At 40.2% G+C, this 22069-nt stretch overlaps 1 protein-coding gene across 1 annotated transcript in view; it reads right to left on the bottom strand.

Annotated features, from left to right (window-relative positions):
- Positions 1-7727: 7727 nt before the first annotated feature.
- Positions 7728-22069, bottom strand: part of LOC111573292 (fibronectin type III domain-containing protein 4-like) — a 31488-nt gene continuing 17146 nt past the window's right edge. Inside the window, exons 3-7 of the mRNA XM_023277389.3 lie at positions 14978-15079; positions 12710-12812; positions 10544-10633; positions 9447-9613; positions 7728-8289 (exon numbers count right to left, since the gene is read on the bottom strand). Of these exons, the coding sequence (XP_023133157.1) occupies positions 8248-8289; positions 9447-9613; positions 10544-10633; positions 12710-12812; positions 14978-15079 (504 nt within the window). The 3' untranslated portion in view covers positions 7728-8247. The remainder of the gene's footprint in view (positions 8290-9446; positions 9614-10543; positions 10634-12709; positions 12813-14977; positions 15080-22069) is intronic.

Below are 22069 nucleotides of genomic sequence, written 5' to 3'. Positions count from 1 at the left end.
TCTCCCTCCTCCTCTCTGCTCTCCCATCCTTTTCTTCTTGTTTTATTTCAAGGCCGGCCTCCTCCTCGGCTCCTGCAGTTGCCTTCAGACATGCAGCTAATTAAAGGCTGCATGAAATTAGTCCTGATGAAAGAAGATGGGCTGGATTATGCTGCTGAAAAATGACTTCTGAAAGCTGCAGTTGAGGATTTTTTTTAGGGTTTTTGTTGCTTTTGCACGTGCAAGACACATTTTTAGAGTTTCACAGTTTGTTGAACGACCTTTCACCTTCACTTCTTTTAGCTTCAAGAAGAATCCTCTATTTTTACGTGTTGCTCTTTTGATGAATCTGTGTTCTTGTCACATATAGAAACCAAAACAACCAAAATGAGACCTGTTTTTTTAGTTTTCCACTTAAATCATGAACAAAAAATTAGAAAATAAACCTTTATAACAACAAATGGACCATTTTTCTAGTTTTTGTCTTTTATACCGCAAACTAAGAAAAATTTTGGTTGTTTGCTTTAAACCAAAAATGAAAGAAAAACAGAAAATCCTGCTTTTTTTTAAAAATCCATTTTAAACAAACAAAAAACAGACTAAACAAACAAAACAAAAAAAGTGGCCTGTTTCTTAATTTTTCTGTTTTAAACCACAACTGAAAAAACAAGAAAACAGGCATTTTTTGTTATTGTTTCAAACCAAAAGCAGAAAAAACAGAACATAACACAAAAAACAAACAAGAAGATTGGCTCTGTAAAGTCTGCAAAGGCAGCGGTTTGCAGCAGCAGCAAGCTAGCATAGTTAGCATCTAGCTAGTTAACATTAGCAGCCAGATATTTCCTCTGGAGGGTGGAGGAGACCCAAACAGAGCACAAAAATTGGACTTAAGATCATCAGGAATCCAAATGAATGTTGACGTTGCTCTGGTGGATGTGTCAGAACTCTATGATCTGATCATATGTCCGTGTTTAAAGCAAAGCAGACTAAAAATGCAGCTTTAAACTCAAGAAAAAGGTGGTTGATGTGGCTTGCAGCGTCTCGGATTTGCCCTTTTTAAAGCTTAAATAATTTAGGAACTGTTCATTATCGTGTCTTTTTGTGCAAATCAAGCTGAATGAACTCCAGTGTTTTGTTCATTTTTCTTATCTATAACATGGTTTATACCCAAAAGCAAACAACTAAATGTGTTTTGCTATCTACCTGAAAGTTGCCTTGCTGAGCTACATCTGTCTGCTGCCTGAACGTTTTACAGTGTGCATGTTGCCTCCAGCTCATGTGTTTTCCAGGACGAAGCTTTGCCAAGTCGGTGTGTCGCCGTCGGTCCCCGAAGGTGATGTCCCTGTAGGAGGACAACTGAACAAACATCATGGACGTCTTCTGATTCCTGCACAGAACTCTGTTCCCTCCATGAGTGGTTTTAGCTTCAGCTGAGATGTCCTAAAGTCTGGGTTCTGAGCTGGATTTTGCTTGTTTCCTTTGCTGAACAAGACAGGAAGTGTTTGAGGTGCTTGGAGAACAGACTGGTTTCTCATTAAGGATCCACAGGGGAACAAACCCAGGCAGATGGAAGACAGTTCCTGTGTTCAGCTTCTGCACATTCATGGCTTTTTGCTCTGTGATGAACTAAAGGTTAGAGAACATCTTGGTTTAACCAGAGGTCACAAAGGTGGAACCTAGAGAAACCTGTTGGTCCGTCCATTTCCTCCTGAGACCCCGACTCTTTCATTAGACTCCTGATGTCCTGATTGGACTTCCTGTCACGACTGTTAAAGCTGCTCTACAGACTGATCTAGGACTTTTCCTTTTGCTCTTATTGAAACTAACTGAATTTTTACTGCCAGTCAGAAAAATTTAAAACTGAAGATCTCACATTTCTTCATTATCTACAACTGCAGCGCTGCAAACTGAGATAATTCGTATTTTGACTTATTCTGTAAATAAATCTTATTGTTCACTCATCTGCTTTCTTATTTGCTGCATTTGAACCTCTGTACTCGTCATAACAGGGACAAATAATGCTTCATGATCCAGTGTCAACTTTCATGTCTCAGTTCCATAAAGCAACACTGTGCATAAACATCAACACAACATCTTTAAAACCCAACCACATCTGGACCCACCATCGACCCCAACCACCTCCCTGTAACCCTGCTGTATGAAAATAAAATGCTTTACTCAGTCAATAAATGCTGCCTGTAAACACAATGCAGGCAGTTCATGCAGACAGTGAGAAAAGATAAAGTCGACTACATATAGTAAGTAGTCTCTACAGGTGCACATTATTATTACAGTAGCGGCATTGTGAAGTCTCAGCTGCTGTGTACATATGGTAGCAAAAAGAACTGACTTAAAAACTGACATTTGTACAACAAAATACCCAAAACTCACCACATTTTCTAATCAGGTGATTTCAGTTTAGACCAAATATAACATTCAGTATGTGTTTCTGAAGTTCTAAAGTACAGACAAGTCTCCATGCATTCATGTGAATTACAGCAAAATGACTTCTTTTTATATCCTGAAATCCTGCTTTCAAGCAATTACATAACTTCTCTGGGGCGAGAAGTGCAAATTAAAGGGAGAGTAACGTATAGAAAACTAACAGTGACCTCAGCTGCTGTGGTCAGAAGCTGAAAACTCCAAACTAACAGCTATTTCTGGCTGTACAGACCAGACAGCAGAGATCAGCCCTGGCATGCATGAGTGGAGGCCACCAGTCAGAAAGGTGGACATTATCCAAACGGAATCACAGAGACATCCTAAAAAAAACCCAGAACGCTTTCCAGGCTTTTTAAAGAAAGGCTAAAGCAGATGTTTCATGTATTAGAGTCAAAGGGGAGCATGTAGCCTCTGTTCAGGACATGATATCCACGTCTTTTATCATTCCTGTGCACTAAATGTTCACCATAAACCTATTCTGAAGCATCTGAGAGTCTTTACACTGGAAAAAAAAGCCCCTCTCAAAACAAGAAATAAAACTTATTTCAAGGAACTTTTACCTTGAAATAAGTGAAAAAATCTGCCAATAGAACAAGTGAAAAATGAATTGGTAAGATTTCTAGAAATATGAGCCTTTAAAGGTGTCTTCTGCTCTGATGCTTGTTTCTGCTCTGTTTGCTTTCCTGGATGCTGCTTCAATCTGTCTGACCTCATGTTCATCACTGACCTCTGCAGTCCCTCCCTCTGTGATGTACAGCTCTATGTAGATCTCATTCAGAAGAGTCGACTTTCCTGCTTTAGCGATGCCCTCAAACACTCTCTGGAACTTCTTCTTCAGGTCACATTTGAGTTTACGTTCACAAACTGGAGCAAAAAGCTCTGAATGAAAACAGAATAAAGAAAAACATTGTTTTCACAAGTACAAATGAGTTTCTCTTCCTAAAGAAAGATTCTGTGAATATATTTGGAGACTTCAGTAAAAATGTTGTTGATCCGTAAGGTTCAATCTTTACAGAAATCCTCAGTCATCCAGCTTCTCCTGCTTCATCCTCCTCAGGAACAACACTGTGATCTACTGAAACATCTCTCATCTGTTCTGAGATCTCCTCATATAATCTGTGGATCAATCATCAACAGTTAGCTCTCATTATTTCTGTCCTCAGAGACAAACATCAGGTGCAACACCATGAACGTCTTCAGGAAACAATGACTAAAAATAGAACAAGTTATCTCCTTATTTAAACCACATCATGTCTGTCTCAGCCCTCGCTGTGATGTGGAGGTTCACAACAGACACAAACTATATTTTTCAGTGAAGTTTTGTGTTAGAGTTTGTGTTATTCTGGATTTAGATTTTTACTGCAAATTTTCATCAGTTCCAAATATTTCTTATTGATCTACTTGATTACTAAAAATTATTATCAGCCCTGAACAAAAACCTATCAGGCAGCTCTGGATGTTCCTTACCGCTTGCTTGATGAAGGTTTTTGATTGAATTCGACAACAATATCCCTTGAACAGGTGCTCTTAAAGGACACACAGCTGGGTCCAGGTTCTTTACTGTAAATAATGATGGAGCACTGATCAGTGCTGAGCTCTGACATACAGAAGACTCATGGACAGTTGAAGATGTGGTCTCACCTCTGATGTTTGCGCTGGTTCTTCTGATCTCCACACAGAGAGCTCTGAGAGTCCAAATAAAACATGTTGAAATGATATTAACTAACCTTTAGTGGGGTTGACAACATTGTTTAACTTAGTTTACAATAACTTCCAGACCAACAGCAGCTAGAAAAACAGTTTAAAGTCGTTTACTGACCTTCAGACGGAGAGAAGAATCTGCAACACGAGTCAAAGTGGAACTAAACTCACCTGGAGAACAGGTCGGGCCGTGACGTCACTGTTGTCAGGGGAACTAAGAAAAAAAACAGACTACTCCCTGATCAAACAGTTTATGGTGAGTTTCTGAAAATGTGTTTTCTGGAACACTTTACAGAATTCTCCTAAAGCCTCGGCTCCCAGTGTGATTTAATTCTATAAAGATGAAGCCTTTACTGCAATATACAGAAGGAAGAAGAAAGAGGAGTCAAGCTCAGAGCTGAGGGGACTCCAATTCAAACTATAAATGTCCTGAGATCAACATTTAACAGGCGCCACAGCAAAACAAAACATCTTGGATTTTAACATAAAAAAAACCCCCTGAAATTAAATAAGAGAAGTTAATGTCAACATTTTAAAACGGGTGTCAAACTCATTTTAGTTCAGAGGCCAAATTCAGTCTAATTTCACCTCAAGTGGACCGGACCAGTAAAATCACAGCAAAATAAGCTATAAATAACCACAACTCCTCATTTCCCCTTTGTTTTAGTGCAAAAAAAATACATTCTGAAAATGCTCACATTTAAGGAATAATCTTTTTATCAAACATTATGAACAACCTGAAATTTATGAAGAAAATTAAGTTCAGTTTCAACAATATTATGCCTCAGTATCAACAGAAAATGACAAAAGAAGGAACAAAATGACCAAAAAAATAGACAAAAAAACACAAGCGGAACAAAAAGGAAACACAAAACAACAAAAACATGAGACAAGCATCAAAAGTCAGACAAAAAAAGACAAAAAACAACAAAAACAGGATAAAAAATTAAAAAACTGAGACACACAATGACAAAAAATGAGACAAATGACACAAGCAAGACAGAAAAACACAAAACAACAAAAACGATACACAAAACAATGAATAAAGCAAAACACAAAATGACAAAAATAAGACAAAAAACACAAATGACACAAAAAGGAAACTCAAAACAACAAAAACATGAGGCAAACGACAAAAGTCAGATAAAAAAAACAAAAAGCAACAACAACAAGACAAAATATGACAAAAATGAGACACAAAATGAACAATCTAGTATTTTACTTTCTGATCCAAACAACTTGTCATGGTCTAGAAATTATTTTAAATTAATAGTTTTACTAATTTACAATCTGCAGTTAATGTCTTCTCTGGAATTTTTACACTTTGAGGGCCGCATTGGACCCTCTGGAGGACCGCTTTTGGACCACGGGCCTCATGTTGGACACCCCTGGTTTAACGCCTTGAATTAACAACACAATGACAATACAACAACACAACTGAAACACTAATGTGGATGTTTGACACGTACCCCCATCCCCATGGCAACAGCAGTAGGACAGAGCTCAGCTGTTCCCCCGGGTTCCACTCCTCAGATCCAGATCTTACTAAGCATCTGTGGGATGGTCCAGGATCAGCCTGATCTAGCTAACCCTTACACTAACCCTCTAACATCATGTGAGGCAAGGTTCCACTTTTATTTCCATCTTGGCAAAACTCAGCTAGTGTTCACTGACATCTATGTATCGTCGTTATATGTGCAAAGTTAAAAGTTGCTTCCTCGTTGTCTTCATGTTGAAAGAACGTTCCCACACCATTTAACGGCCATTGGAATTATATTTGAACTCAAAATGACTTCATGGGTATTCTGCAAGGGTGAAAATACAAAAAAATCTCAATGTTCAGTCCAAATATTGCACAAATATCAAGTGTTTAACAAGCGTTTACATTCCAGTGGATTTCTCATGATATTTTTGGTTTAATGTGTAATGTAAAACTTGATGTCTTTTTCATTTTTTACTTGTGGTTTTGTTGTCATTTAATCATCATCTTTTAGTGAAGGTAGCCAGATATTTTAGTCCTCTATCCATTTTATATTCCTCCCAGTATGTATTTATCCAGAACATTTTTTGGCATACAGCTAACATGTTCAGAAAATCTAAAAGTGATGAGTAGGGTATCAGTGCAGGAACCTGCTGTAACGAATGGTTGAACAGAGTCTTAATGACTTCTTTAAATGTCACCCTGGAGGATGTGGTTATACGTCAGATTAAAACCTCACACTGAAGCGGAGGATTTCCCCAGAAACACTCGATGGGTCCTTGGCGTTACCCTCCCAGCCCCGGCCAAGCTGTGATCTTCACTTTGACCTTCATCTCACCTCTTCTCTGAGGACTCCTCCATCTCCTGTCTGTCTGAGACTGAACATCACAGCAGCATTTTTTACTCTGAAGGTTGAGGAGGACCTCAGGTTGAAGGCCTTCCTGCCACCTCTGACCTCCGGAGCCTGAAAGCTGAGAATCACATCCTCTGACATTCTGGATTATTCAAATGAACCAGAAGTGTGTGCATTCTTCTTTCCAAATACCTCGCTCCACACAGAAGAGGACAAAAGTTGAATTTGAAGGAGTTCAGGCGCCATCTGTCGTCCAAAACACGCATCTGTGGAGCATCAGTGAGATTTGAACAGCTACACTGCATTTCTGTAAAACCACAAATAAAAGCTTCAGACCTCGGTTCATTCCACAGAGAGGGTTTTCCTGTGAGACTAAATGTGCGGATCGACACACAGCTGATTGAGATTAATCAGGTTCTCGGTGGACATTGATTTCCTGCTGATCTGTTAATCATCTTAATGCACAGAGCGGCTCTTACTGGAAGTCCACCGCTGCAGTATTTCACCTTTATTCCATCATGGGTCGATTGTGACGTTCCACATTATAATGTTTGATGATGTAAGTGACATGTTTGCCTTTTCAGACTCTTTCAAGGCCTTTTCCAAAACCAGAAATGACGTTTTTGGCAAGAAAATGATCTTTAATATAGTTGTGGAATTATTTTCTGTTGCTCAATTTAAAATTCCAAAACTTAGTGGTAATTCTGAGAAGTTTTTTAAAGGAATGTTCCAGTTTGTTGCATTTTATAAATTGGATTTTTGTTAATTTAGTCACTTGCAATGTCGCAATCCACCACGAATTAGAATAACCTGGATTCTCTCTAGTTAACCTTCCACAGCTCAAAAAGCAACACTTGTTATGAAGCCAAAAACATGTTCGATGTGTCGTTCTGCTGAGGAATTTATCGTATCTAAGCTTAAAGTTATGATGTTTCATCAATTAAGACTTTATTCTACATGTCTCATTTAAAAATCCACCAAAACTAAAACAATGAGGATAGAAATGGTACAGAGAGGAGCAGGTTGTTGGAGATACATTCAGAATGGAGAAACATCTTTCTAATCATGTGGAGCCACACTTTTCATTTCCAGCTTTAGTGTCACCTGTGGACACCTGGAAAAATGTTTTTCAGCTGTTTTTTTTTCATTTATTTTACAAAACAAAAGAAATTCTACTTTCATGTTTTATGATGCAAAGAAGACATATTAAGTTCCTCTACTTTTAGCAATGAACCTGAGTTCTGAATGAAACATGAAAGATAAAGTGAGGTATTAATGGTAAAACTATGAGTTGATTTAATTAAACCAATTTATGAAATTCTTACAATGTAAACCCCCACCTTCGTCATCTCATACATTCAGATATTGGTCTGAGTTGCACTTAAAGTTCATGAATGACGCTCTGAGTTAATGCTGAAGCTACGTGGAACACTTCTCTGATGTTAGTGCTGTACATCGAACTACTGAGCTGAACTAATCACAGACTAGTCATCAAAAAGGAATTCAAACATGTGATTCTAGACAATGAAAATCAGTGGAACACCTCAAAAGAGCTTCAGACAGGACTCTGCAATCATGCTGGCAAATATTCACAATCTGTCTGTGACCTGGGAGGAAGCAGGAGATCTCCGGCCACTAGAGGGCAGCAGTCCACCACTGACTCCGCAGCGCTGCCTTTGAATCTGATCTGCATCCAGTGCTGCTTCCTTTGTCCATATTTTACAATAAATTAGACTCTGGAAATCCCAGCGATGCTCTTCCCCGTCCAAAGTCTCCGAACCAACATCCAGACTCAGACCCTGATGATGCTGATGGAGGAGGAGGCCCTGTGCAGCTGCAAGAGAAGAAGAAAACATGAACATCCACATGAGCTGCCACGTGTCCTGGTCCATGATGTCTGCTAGAGATTTACTGGCTAATCAATAAGCTGATGGCAGGACATCTAGAGCACAGGACTGACTGCTCCCAGCGGACCGATCCTCCAGCTCAGGATTCATTTCATTTAATTAACATGCAGAGTCTCCACAGAGCAACACGTTCTCAGCTCTGGCACTGATCCCAAAGTTAACCTCAGTTTGTAGTCATGTACAGTCACGGTTTGCTACATTTCAGAGACCTAAATTAGTATTTTTGTCAAATGTTTGCTAAAAATCAAGCATTCAAAAGGGCTTAATTGACCACAAGGAGAAGAAAAGCAGTTTGTCTGAGAACTTTTTCCTGCACAAATTAAGCAAGGTACTGTCAAGAAATCTACACTACCGCCCAAAAGTTTGGGGTCATCCAGACAATTCCATGTTCTCACACTTTTATCCATGTGCTAACATAACTGCACAAGGGTTTTCTAATCATCAATGAGCCTTTTAACACCATTAGCTATGGTATTAGCACCATTATCTTGTTTTTTATTGGTACAACTTGTCGTATCTGCTAAGTTACTAAAGGTAAACAAAAATAACTTCAATTTAAGTGACAGAGTATTTCATATTTAACTATTCTATTTTATTTTGTACTATTGTGACATGCAGCTACATGATTAAGAAAACATCACTAGCTGACTGATGTATGATCAATATTTTTTGTTAAAGTTTGCTTTTTAATATATTGCAGATTCTGAATCAATGACATGATGAGAGATAATCGTGAAAATTTCAGTTTTTGTGTCCATGTCCATGTGTGGGTCGACTTCTGACCAACTTTTATTTGGAAACTATTAGGTATGTCAAAGATACCATTTTAAATAAGCATAGTTTATGATAAAAGAAAGTTTCAGGCTAATGTGAGATGTGATCTGAGGTGGAACAACCCAGCTAGCTCTGCTTGCAGCCTGTGGTTTTATATTTAGCCTGAAGGCAGCAGCTCTGGTTGCTAGGAGATACTCGATGCAGCTACAAAGGGCCTTCAGAGGAAACTAAATATTCCAGGAATAATCCTGCATCACAGAGAAAAGTGCTGCAACAACTCAGAGGAGGAAGTTTTCTGTGAATGAGTCACCCTGCTGCTGCGAACGGCTCCGTTGTGGTAGATGGGCGAGCTGCCGGCTGAGGCGTTGTAGTAGGACGACGAGGCTCGCACCAGCGGCCTCTTGGCTTTCTCCTTGGTGCCGTTGGAGTCGTTGTCTTTGATGATGTCATACTGCCGGCAGAAGAGTGCGATGACGGCTGCAGGAGATAAACACGGGTCAAACACGAGAAGAAACACGCCAACCGGTATATTTCAGCTGAGCTGATACAGTAAATGTAATGTTTTAACGGCGTGGGATAGCAGAGAACCTGTCATTCATCACTGGACTTCTTTATAACTCCGCCAAGGAACAGCAGAGTTATGTGATGATCAGTGTACATTTATCCGTCTGTCTGTCTGTCTGTCTGTCTGTTGTCAACATTCCTCAAAAACAGACTAACGGATTTGGATGAAATTTTCAGGGAAGGTCAGAAATGACCTTCAATCATTTCTGATGGATAAGTCCTGATAAGTCCTCAGCGGTGGATTTGTAGTAGGATCGCAATCATGTGATCATGTAGTGTTCACTTGTTGTCATGGTTACAGTTACGCCGTACCGCTATCTGGCAATGATACAGAAATCTTTAACCAATCCGTGGATCCAGACTAGAAGCCGCATCACTGCCAAAATCTAATCAATTGGTCCTTGAGTCATTTCTGACCTTCCCTGGAAATTACATCCAAATCCGTTAGTCTGATTTAGAGGAATGTTACAGACAGACGGACGGACAGACAGACGCAGATCGTCACATGACTCCGCTGTGGAGTAATTATAGTTTTTCAGACTCTGTTTCAAGTTAATTTGTGGCTGCTTTCTAACTTAGCCGCTAGCCGTTAGCGTAGCCTTAGCCAATGTGTGAGAAGCTAATTTCCTGATTTGTGTTTCTTGTTCTTTTTTTGTATTTTTTGTCTCTGCTTGAGAGACGTTTCTGAGACCACAGAGTGATGACAGACATCACACCTGAAGTAGAGCATTTTATTTATCAATAAAAACACTGATGATGATTATCAGACAAATGGCTACAATAATGGGTCCATCCCTTTAACACGCCCCTAAACGTGAACACAAACCCGGCAGCAGGACTGACCTGCCCACAGCAGCAGCACGGTGGTGATGATGAGCAGCTCTCCGGTCTGCAGGTGAGGACTCATTCCCAGACCCTCCATCGCTGGTTCATCTGAGGACAAACACATGTTCTATCTGTTCGTTATTGTAAGGCTGGTGCTGCTTTCCTCATCATCAACAAACGCGGTAAACGGAGCATTTGGTGCTTTTTGCTGACGTGTACAGAAATAGTCTGCAGAGGTTGTGTACGTTGTTGTTGTAGGAGGCAGATTTAACCCTGTGGACTCCAGGCAGCAGATTCTGGGTGGTTTTCTTTGCTCCTGTCACATTTTTCCTCACTGTGGGATAATTTTTTACTGCAATATAAAGTCCTGAACCTCCATGGAAACAGAACAAGCATGGATAGAAGAGAAAAAATGTTTTAATGCAGTACAGCACAGACATGATGCTAGATTGTTTTACATGTCTGTAAGTATTCACATAAAATAGATATTTTACTAATTGCATTTTCAGTTTGTTTCCCTATATGTCTCTGATCTGCTCTATGTTCCTGTAAAATAAGAGTAAAAAAAACATTTTTTAATCAACATTATGGACAGTTTTGGCCTGTATGCCCTTCATTCATCAGTTAATGTGTAAATTATTATGATTTCTTGTGAGATTTTTTTCCTAGTTATTATGTTTAACTCAACAAAACAGGGAGAATCTATACAACAATAGTAAAGTGTTAAAAAAAATACAGTCAAATGTTTTTAACATTGTGGGAATGTTGAGGAAGGTGCAACATAACATGATCAATATGAGGTAAATTATGACATTTATCTCAGGATTATAAATCGACTGGAGAGTTGTGCTAACAGCAGATGTTACAGAGGGCAGACATTTCATTATTTACATTTTTAATTTGTTTCCTATTTGTCTCCTCTCAGAAATCCGAATTTTTGTCTCATGTCAGTCAGTCATGGTCTAACAGCTGTGTTACGGAGAGCAGGATTTTTTTGCTTTTTACCAAATGTGGTTATTGCAAACATTCTATTTCTGGACAATTTTTAAACAAGATAAAATTATTTCGAGGAATTATCACAATTTTAAGCTCAGTTTTGTGAGGCCACATTAAGGGTTTTAAGGTTCAGAGAGTTAAAGAATCTTTGAGTTTCAACCTAAACTTTGGTTTTTAGCTTCAGATCAGACGATAACTGGTTTAATCAGCATGTCCAGATGAAACGCTCTCGTCAGCACAGATAGGATGATTCACCAACGCTTGATCATCAGATTTCACATCAGTGGAGTCAGAAAGAGTAAAAGAACGTGAGTCTGGAAGAAACTGCAGCCGGTGTGTGTCTCTGTTTGTTGTGTTGGTGTGTCTGTGTGTCTCTGTTGTGTTGCGTGTATCTGTGTGTCTCTGTTGTGTTGCGTGTATCTGTGTGTCTCTGTTTGCTGTGTTGCATGTATTTGTGAGTGTGTCTGTGTGTCTCTGCTGTGTGTGTGTGTGTCTCTGCTGTGTGTGTGTGTGTCTCTGCTGTGTGTGTGTGTGTCTCTGCTGTGTGTGTGTGTGTCTCTGCTGTGTGTGTGTGTGTCTCTGCTGTGTCGGTGTGTGTCTCTGCTGTGTCGGTGTGTGTCTCTGCTGTGTGTGTGTGTGTCTCTGCTGTGTGTGTGTGTGTCTCTGCTGTGTGTGTGTGTGTCTCTGCTGTGTGTGTGTGTGTCTCTGCTGTGTGTGTGTGTGTCTCTGCTGTGTCGGTGTGTGTCTCTGCTGTGTCGGTGTGTGTCTCTGCTGTGTCGGTGTGTGTCTCTGCTGTGTGTGTGTGTGTCTCTGCTGTGTGTGTGTGTGTCTCTGCTGTGTGTGTGTGTGTCTCTGCTGTGTCGGTGTGTGTCTCTGCTGTGTCGGTGTGTGTCTCTGCTGTGTTGGTGTGTGTCTCTGCTGTGTGTGTGTGTGTCTCTGCTGTGTGTGTGTGTGTCTCTGCTGTGTGTGTGTGTGTCTCTGCTGTGTTGGTGTGTGTCTCTGCTGTGTTGGTGTGTGTCTCTGCTGTGTGTGTGTGTGTCTCTGCTGTGTGTGTGTGTGTCTCTGCTGTGTGTGTGTGTGTCTCTGCTGTGTTGGTGTGTGTCTCTGCTGTGTGTGTGTGTGTCTCTGCTGTGTGTGTGTGTGTCTCTGCTGTGTGTGTGTGTGTCTCTGCTGTGTTGGTGTATTTACGGTGGTCCAGGACTCCAGCAGGGTAGTGGTCGCTCCTCTCCAGCGTCCTGAAGTGGACGGCTCGGCTGGGTTGGCTGTCTCCGTGTGGACCGACAGACTGCACCTGAATGCAGAACAGAAGAACATGTTCAAAATGCAAACGATGACGCTCAGATGGAGCCACTCCGGGTGGATTCCCACGCCGACATTAAGGAGGACAGAGTTACGTAACGGCGGTAAGAAACTGGCTGGTGAGGGTATATTTAGCGAGTGCTGCTTCGGGTTTTGGCTGCGATCCTGAACGATTATTGGAGGACACAGAGTGAAAGGTAACTATAAATCTGAGCAACGTGCACCAAGGTGACACGGTTTTTGGCTTATTTCTCATTCGAATGGAGTTTTTTTTGGCAGTAAATATAAATACAGGGAGAGAAAATCCACCAGACACAATTAAACCCACAGAGGTCTCCTCATACAAAGGTCAAACTCAGGAAGTTTTCAGTGGAAAATGACTTTGCAAAATACATCCCTGAATTAAACTTAAAGTCTCTGTTGTCTAATGAGAAAGTCTGAACCCTGCAGAGTGTCCTCCAGCAGGACTAATCTGTCCATTCATCCGGGATAACAACCACACTCCAGTGGGACATTGTCCTCTGTCTCCAACCTCCCGCCTCCTGCTGGGAGGTTGGAGGTGGAATCCTGGCGAAGCTTCAATGACTCTTGTGCAGGACGTGAGCCTGCTGGCATTGAAGCTGAAGGACGCAGCGCAGCAGCCTATTAAGCTGTAATGGATTATAAAAAGTTTAATAGCGTCGTGATAATGGACTCACATTAGAGACTCCCCCCTTCAGAGTGCAGCTGCAGCTTGATTTAAACTTTCTGCAGTAATAACTGGGAGAGAAGTGTCACAGTTCAGCCTTATTCTACACTCAGACTTAATACCAGCTCATTTCCATAAATATCAAGTAATTCACTGTCTAGGAAAGTTTCTCAAATTGTCTCAACAGAAAGGCACACTTAAATGGACCTCCAGTTATCTCTTTAATTAAAAGTTTACATCTAAAAGACGCAGAAGAACACGACGGATTCTGAAATTAAAGGTTAGTAATTCATTAACGGATCAGACAGAAGCCATTTATACACGTTAGATGGTTGCAATGTTGCGAAAAATCTCTGTCATCCTTCATTAATTTTATTTATTGAGCCTCTGAGGGCAAAATATCCCATAATGTTTGTGTTCACAGGGGAATGCTCAACATTCATTCATTATATTGTGTAGTAAATTATCAAATGTGTGCTTATTTGTTCACATTTACAGCATTTATCTGCAAGATGGACAATAAATAAATGCTTGTAACATGATATAATCCAGCTGTAGGCAGATTTAAGGAGATTTTAAGGTAGTTTAATGTGTTAGTAATGGTATAAAATCTAGCTGTTATTCATTCTAAGAAGCATTTATACATTAACGCTCTGTTTGATTGACCACCTCCCCCACAGTTTTTACACTTCACACAATGATATGCTGGTTATGTAAGCTTAATGAGGAAAGCTGGTACTTAATGTGACAAGCAGCTCTCAAAGTTTGGACAAATTCAGCTGCAAATGAGTGAAATTAGAAGTTCATAAATGCTGCTACTGTTCAGTATTTATGAAAAGTATCTTCAAGTGCTGTTACTGTAACCAAATACACTAAGAACAGAATGGATTTTAATTTTTTTTCACAATAAATTACATCTTCTATGCCCTATATAATTAAATGCAAATAAATTAAATTATCTTTGTTATTAAACTGGAAAAGCCTCTGTATATCAGGCCGGCACACAGTTTGTTTAAGGACTGCAAGAAAGTTGAAAATGACATAATACCTAACGGTTTTACAGTTTCTGACTAATTTTTGGTGTTTTCTGAAAGAAATAACGTGGATTTTAATCCCACCGGCAAGTTTCAGGATTCAGAAATGCAAAAGAAGTCCTTATTTCGGCTTAGAACTATATTATAGTGTGCTTTAAACCTTTATTTAAGAGCTGCCATTAAATTTTAAACAAGGGGATAAAATAAACAGATGAGTTACTGTATCAAATGTTTATTAAAGGTTAATTTACGTGAACTGCACATAACTTAGTACAAACAGTTTTATGGCTTATTGATTAGATATGTCCTCTAATCTGATATTTACTGCAAACAAATCAATGCATCAGTCTGTAATTTACTAATAAACCTGACATCAGTGGAGCTCAGTGCTCTGTTCTTTGAGCAGAGGTGTGTTTTAATGCAGGTGTGTTTTACCTGGACGCTGTAGTGTGTGTCCTCGTCCAGGTCCCACAGCACACACCAGCGGCTGGACGTGTTCACCTCCCGGATGGAGCGCTGCATCAGGCCGTCCTGCCTCTGGAGACACAAACACACACATCAAGGACACATCTGGTGGACATTTTTACACCAACACACAGAAACACATGAATCTGGGGAATTCATCCACGTGTTCGGTTGAAAACTTGATTTATATGAGCCAAAAAGAGCCAGGAGCGACTTCTATTATCAGCAAAACTTCACTGAAGCTGCCTGATTTAAATTCATTGTTATGCTGCTAAATCAAGACATGTTTTAAATGCAAACAAGCAACTTCCCCTCATATGGATTCAACTCAACCCCTGCCAGTCCCACTGGGGCAAATTAGGTCTGCAGGCAAGGTAACACCAGCAATCATCATTTGGAAGAAACAGAAGAGCACATGTACAGGCAGCGATGTTAGCGCAAAAAGCAGCAAAATTAACAAGCAAATGTTACCGTCTGAGTGAGGAGGGAAACAGATGGTGACCTGGTGGACAGAGATTGTTGGTTTAAAGTCACTGTACTGATGGTGTTCAAGGTTTTCTGTAGCAGCACAGACGACTGTGAACTCAACACTGACTGTTAGTTGACATGTCAGCAAAAGACGCATTTTGTACATGGTGGTGGCGGCATCATGATGTATAACTTGAATTTTCACCTGGTGCCCAATTTGTCAAAAAATTTTCTTTAAATAAAAATATAAAAAAGAACAAATAGATGCATAAACATCCGCCAGAAGGCAAGAAATAAAGCAGTCAAAGCTCAAAATGTCCTCCTGCTTCATGTTGCTCTCACAGGATTCATCATCTTGTTTCTGTAATGCTAACGCTTTAAAATGGTTCCATTTGAACGCTTTAAATGTTGCTGACAGCTCGGTAACCGTCGGTCTTCATAAGCAGCTTGTTGCGCTGCAGAAAAAGCTGCTATCTGAGTCCAGTTTCCAGCTCATAAATGTGTCTGAAGCACTAAAAGCTGAGCAGAGGTCAGTAACTAGAGAGCTGGCAGGACGCTCCAGGCTGTCCATGTCAGAATCAGAGGTAGAGAGGAGTCCTCTGGTCCTCTGGCAGCCCTGAGAGCAGCCGGACGGTCAGAGAGGAAGGTTTTACTGCAGCAGACATCCTCATATTCACTCTGTATCTACAGAGGGAACGGATTCTTTATCAGGGAAAGTGACTCAGCTGGGATTTTACAGGAAACTCAGATTTTGGAACAGAAACTCAAAATCCAGCAAATTTTACCAACAATACGACCCCTCAGTGGTGCATTTTTAATCAACTGAGAGAAACGTTTTATGATAAGTGAATCCACTGAGAGTAGCAGCCTTTGTTTCCTTAACCTTTCATATAATCATAAAAGAATGTGAAAATATATTCGTATTTACTGTACTACACCATAATTATTTGGAAACCCTTTTGTATTTTGTCTCGTGTAGTCAGTTTTTTTACAGATGCTTTTAAAATGTAGATTTTTGCATTAAAAAATAATATGACATAACAACAATAACGTTCATGGAAAACACAAAGACTGACTGCTGTGAAAACTACTTTTTTATTATTAAGAAGCACTTTATATCATCTATAACCTTTGTTTTAACATACACGTGCCATTGTTTTTTTTTTTAAATGTCAAAAACAAACCATTTACTTTGAATGCTCTCTGTTAAAAATCCACAGCTGAGGACTAGGAATGTTCATAAAACTGTAACTGTGAATAATTCCTGTTTTTTAAAGAAAATTTTAACAGTTTCAAGACCTTTTAAAGTCATTTTGGACCCATTTTTAGTAATTTTTTAACCCTCCTCAGCCAGCCTAGACCATTAACTCATGTTGGACAGGGTTTGAACAGTTAAGGAGGATTTTTTGAGCAAGTTCTGGACTAATTTGAGTCATTTGTAGTCATTTTGCACATATTTCCGGTTATTTTGACAAATTTTGACAACATTTAGAGAACATACTTATTTTATGAGGTCAGATTTGAGTCATTTTAGATGTGTTTTTATTGTTTTTAGTCATTTTTGGAACCCTTCTAAGCCATCCTAGATGTTTCACTCATTTTGGACAGATTGCGAACAGGAAAAGAGGACTTTTGAGCAATCTGTGGACAAAATTCTTATAATTTTGGACAAATGTGGAGATTTGTTCAAGATTTCTGTATCATTGCCAGATAGCGGCACGGTGTCACTGTAACCATGACAACAAGTGAAAACTACATGATCACATGATTGTGATCCTACTACAAATCCACCGCTGAGCACTTATCAGGACTTCCATAAGAAATGATACGACTATACGACTGAGCAGCCGTGGAAGAGGACTGAGCAGCATAGGAGGAGGACTGTGCAGCCGTGGAGGAGGACTGAGCAGCATAGGAGGAGGACTGAGCAGCCGTGGAGGAGGACTGAGCAGCATAGGAGGAGGACTGAGCAGCCGTGGAGGAGGACTGAGCAGCCTTGGAGGAGGACTGAGCAGCACAGGAGGAGGACTGAGCAGCACAGGAGGAGGACTGAGCAGCCATGGAGGAGGACTGAGCAGCCATGGAGGAGGACTGAGCAGCCTTGGAGGAGGACTGAGCAGCCTTGGAGGAGGACTGAGCAGCACAGGAGGAGGACTGAGCAGCCATGGAGGAGGACTGAGCAGCATAGGAGGAGGACTGAGCAGCCTTGGAGGAGGACTGAGCAGCCTTGGAGGAGGACTGAGCAGCATAGGAGGAGGACTGAGCAGCCGTGGAGGAGGACTGAGCAGCCTTGGAGGAGGACTGAGCAGCCTTGGAGGAGGACTGAGCAGCATAGGAGGAGGACTGAGCAGCCGTGGAGGAGGACTGAGCAGCCGTGGAGGAGGACTGAGCAGCCGTGGAGGAGGACTGAGCAGCATAGGAGGAGGACTGAGTAGCCGTGGAGGAGAACTGAGCAGCCTTGGAGGAGGACTGAGCAGCCGTGGAGGAGGACTGAGCAGCCTTGGAGGAGGACTGAGCAGCCGTGGAGGAGGACTGAGCAGCCGTGGAGGAGGACTGAGCAGCCGTGGAGGAGGACTGAGCAGCCGTGGAGGAGGACTGAGCAGCCTTGGAGGAGGACTGAGCAGCCGTGGAGGAGGACTGAGCAGCCGTGGAGGAGGACTGAGCAGCCGTGGAGGAGGACTGCGAGTGCTTTTCTTGTGTCTCATTTATAAATTTATCGTAAGCCATTTTCTCGAACTATGTTGTGCAAAAAACCACTGCAGACTGTGTTTCTAGATGACGAGACTAAGAGGAAAACAAAACCAGCTAGATTAATAAAACCAATATAAACAGCACAGGTGTTGCTGTTCTGTTTCCACAGAGGTGCAGGACTTTATAATGCTGTGAAAAATGAACTGCCAGTGAGAGAAAATGTGACGCTAATAGGAGTTCGGAGGGTTAATACATGACATCTTGTTCTAAACTCTCCCTTTATGTGTTCTACAGTTAGAGGAAGCATCTTGTGGTGATTATAATGAGCTGAAAGCATCAGACAGGGAAGCAGAATCAGGATTTTACTGTTTATCCCCAGTGGAAATGCCACCACTTCCATCAGGTCTCAGATATAAATCGGGTGCTGGGAAGGTGAGTCGTATTGAGACTAATTATTTTGTTATAGGAGGCGGGAAAGGTTTTATCTTCGGTTTGATTTGTTGCGTTTCGGCCTTGTTTTTTTTTTAAAAATAGAGCAGAAGCATGACCCTGACAGGTGGACGGAGCAGACGAACGGAGCTCCATCTGATAAACATCACATCCATCATGCATCAAGCTGTTGTTTGTGGATCCATGAGTCGCAGACAGAAACTGGGTTAGTTCCTGTTGTGTGAATCTGAGCTCTGGGGCTTGGAACAAGTTGAGATGAGTGAAGCAACTCTTTGTCAAACTCTGCTTGTCACAGCGAGTGGAATAATGTGACGGAGCAGCCTGGATGTGCTGCTGCTTGTTAACAGCAGAACCAGCGCTAAGACAAACAACTCTTAGAAGATTAGCCTGACTGACAGAGCAGCCTTTTATGTAACCGTGTTTGTACATTCTCATCATCCAGAGCAGAAAAAAGAGAAGCAGCTGCATCTACCTGCTCCATCACCTCCTTTATTAATATTTGAGGAGGGTTTTTCTATAAGTGCTTTTAGAGGTTATGGCAGGAGATGTTTTACATCCCCATCCTGTGTTTTCTAGAAAATGCCACAAGGTTGATGGATTCTGAGTCAGACTAGAGGCCACTTTTGAAAGAAGACAGGAGCAGTTTGGCATCGGCATTCTGTGGATGTTCCTCCTGTGAGACGAGTCCCAGCCAAATCATTTCCACTAATGGAGACGACTCCCACTCAGAGCCGGGCTAATGTCTGATTCTGCTGCTGCCAGAACCGTGGGTGGCGAAGAACTGATTAAAATGAGCCGAGCTGAGTTAGCAGCCGGCGCTTCAGGAGACGTGAGACGAACAAAATGTGGTGACATAACAGCAGGATGAATGTAGCTCGTTGTTTTACTGCAGATCACTTCACTCAAACTAATTATAACAGCTGCAACACAGGTTCAGAGAGCTGAGGAAAGGTTCAAACACAGATGTATGGGAAAAGAAGAGTTAAATAACGGGGGAGTGGCTGGTATAGCAGTGAAGAAATGGTTAAAATCAAGGATAAATGGATTAACTCTGAGCTCAAAGCAGTTTCTGGGTGTTTTTTTGCTCACATTTTTCACAGAAATCTCTCTACGTTTTTACAGTTTCTATCTCTGATGAGTCACTTCTACAAAAGAACAGAACAACCGTGACCTGAAGACATTCTCTGATTACTGATTTTACAAATATTCAAAATATAATAATTTAAAAGAAGGAATCAGCATGTTCAACATTCCTCCAAGTGTCTACAGATGCAAAATTCCACACACTAGAGGAATCTTTTCGTTTTTTTCCATTTTTATAGCCTCTCCAGACTCTACTCTGCTCATCAGCTGCAGGAAGATGTTCCTCCATGCTGAACGGCTCTCCAAGTTGCTCCTGTATTTATTGTTTTTGAGCCATGCTGCATTTATTTTATTTATCCAGTATGCTTTATTTTTTGTTGTCTTTTCTCTATTCTGTTTAAACACAGCATGCTGTTCACCTGAAAACTGTCTAATTTTTGTCACCTGACTTGGTCACAGCTAAGTTACAAATAACTTCATGATTACACAACGGAATGCAGAATTTTTAGTTTCTTACAGAATCTAATGAGAGCAAACAGTTTATTTTTGTTGAATTTTTAAATGAGACATTAGAATGAGCTGATCTTGATGAAATATCATAATTCTACTTGATATGTTCAAAGATTGTTGGGAAGTCTGATGATTTTTTGTGCTTTTTTTCCACTCAAAGTTTTGATTTATTTTTATGCAAATACACAAACCAAGAAAGAAAAACAAACAAAACAACTGAGCGATTCCTGGGTAGAAACAGAGCATCTCCATCATCCTCCAGTCCTGGTAATCATCATGTTCCCTCCAAGGCTGTCATTTCCAATCCTGTATCTGTCCATTTAGGCCATTTTTGTCCATTTCTGCTTCCTGTAGTCTCAGTTTGTGAGTTAGTTTTTCCATTATGTAGATTTCCTCAGTAATTTTCCACCACTGTTCCTTTTGTTGGGGGTTCTGTTTTCCCCAAGTTTCTCGCTGTGGCTTGTTTCCATGCCTCCAGCAGTATTCTGACTAAATATCTGTCATTTTCATCACATTCTCTTCAGAGAAATCACCAAGATAAAGCACACTGCAGCTCAAAGGGATCTTATAACTCATGATTGGTTGTAGCTCTACACAGTTATTTTCTGACATTTCCAAAAAACATGTGAGTGATCTCCATCAAGTTCTCTGATTTTTTCTGTTTTTACAGTTTCTGGATGATAAACGGAGTCATTTTGGTGATTTTTTAAAAAGAAACATGCCTTTCAAATCTGTTTTGGTGGAATTAATTATGTAAATATTTATATAAAAGCAGCAAATAAGAGAAATGACTGAATATATTTGATAAATAGTTGAAATAGTTATACACCTGTATATTTCCAGCTGTGTGGATCACAGAGATCATAGTACAGCTCCAAACCAGACCAATCCGATTATTAGATGTAGAAAAATGTGTCTGAGTTCATCTAGTAGTTCCCACTTTCTAAGAGCTGCATTTAAATTCCTCCATTTCAGTTGTAATATTTGTCATTTTTCTTGTTAACTGGAAGCTTAGAAAGTTCTGGGCTCTTCTCTTGGCTGCACCTTTAGTAATTAGGAGATTTGTTTTTTATGATTACTTCCAGAAGTGGACCAGCGGGACTTTAACAAGCCTCTCTACAAGTTAAATGTTTATGAGCGACTTCCCCGGAGACGTTTCCAAACTTTTCATCCTCCAAAACGCTGACTGGCCTCAGAATGACGCAGCGCTTTGAAAAGCCTGCAGACACCAGCAGCAAAAACAATCTGTTCCTCCAGAGACAGAGATGATCACAAAGATATATTATATATTATAGATAGATAATTTATCTCTGATGTTTTCCAGCCCAGAGTCAAGCTGCTAGCTGAGCTTTCTGGGCTTTACATCCATAATTTGTTTCTATGCAAAATGTATTTGTGTTGAGGGACAAAAAGTTTGGATAAAACTAAACTCCAACATGCTCACTGTAAATAAGCTAAATATTTACACACAAACAGACTGTACCTGTTTAGTTTAATTACAGATAACAACTGTAAATTCATTTAAAGTTGCTGTAAACAATATTGTATTATTACTATTTTTATTTTCATGTTTTACAAAGAGTAATTTTTTTTTTTTTTTTTTACAACATTTGACTGTAAAATTACTCTGGTATTTATTCTATTGAAAGACAGACATTTGCCCTCATTTAAAATAAAAATTATATATATTAAGGACTAAAACAATAGTGAATTATTTTAGATTTTAAAAAAAAAAAAAAAAAATTGAATTAAACTAATAATAATGAGTATTAATTTATATGTTAGCTGTAAATAAAATTCTGACTAGAACTGTAAATAATTTGGCAATTTGGCTGTAAAAAGACAAATTCTGTATATTAA

Source organism: Amphiprion ocellaris, chromosome 24 (assembly GCF_022539595.1).
Source record: "Amphiprion ocellaris isolate individual 3 ecotype Okinawa chromosome 24, ASM2253959v1, whole genome shotgun sequence".
In the NCBI taxonomy this organism is placed as follows: domain Eukaryota; kingdom Metazoa; phylum Chordata; class Actinopteri; family Pomacentridae; genus Amphiprion; species Amphiprion ocellaris.
Note: the sequence above shows the minus strand (reverse complement) of the source record. Positions and strands in the feature narration are given on the sequence as shown.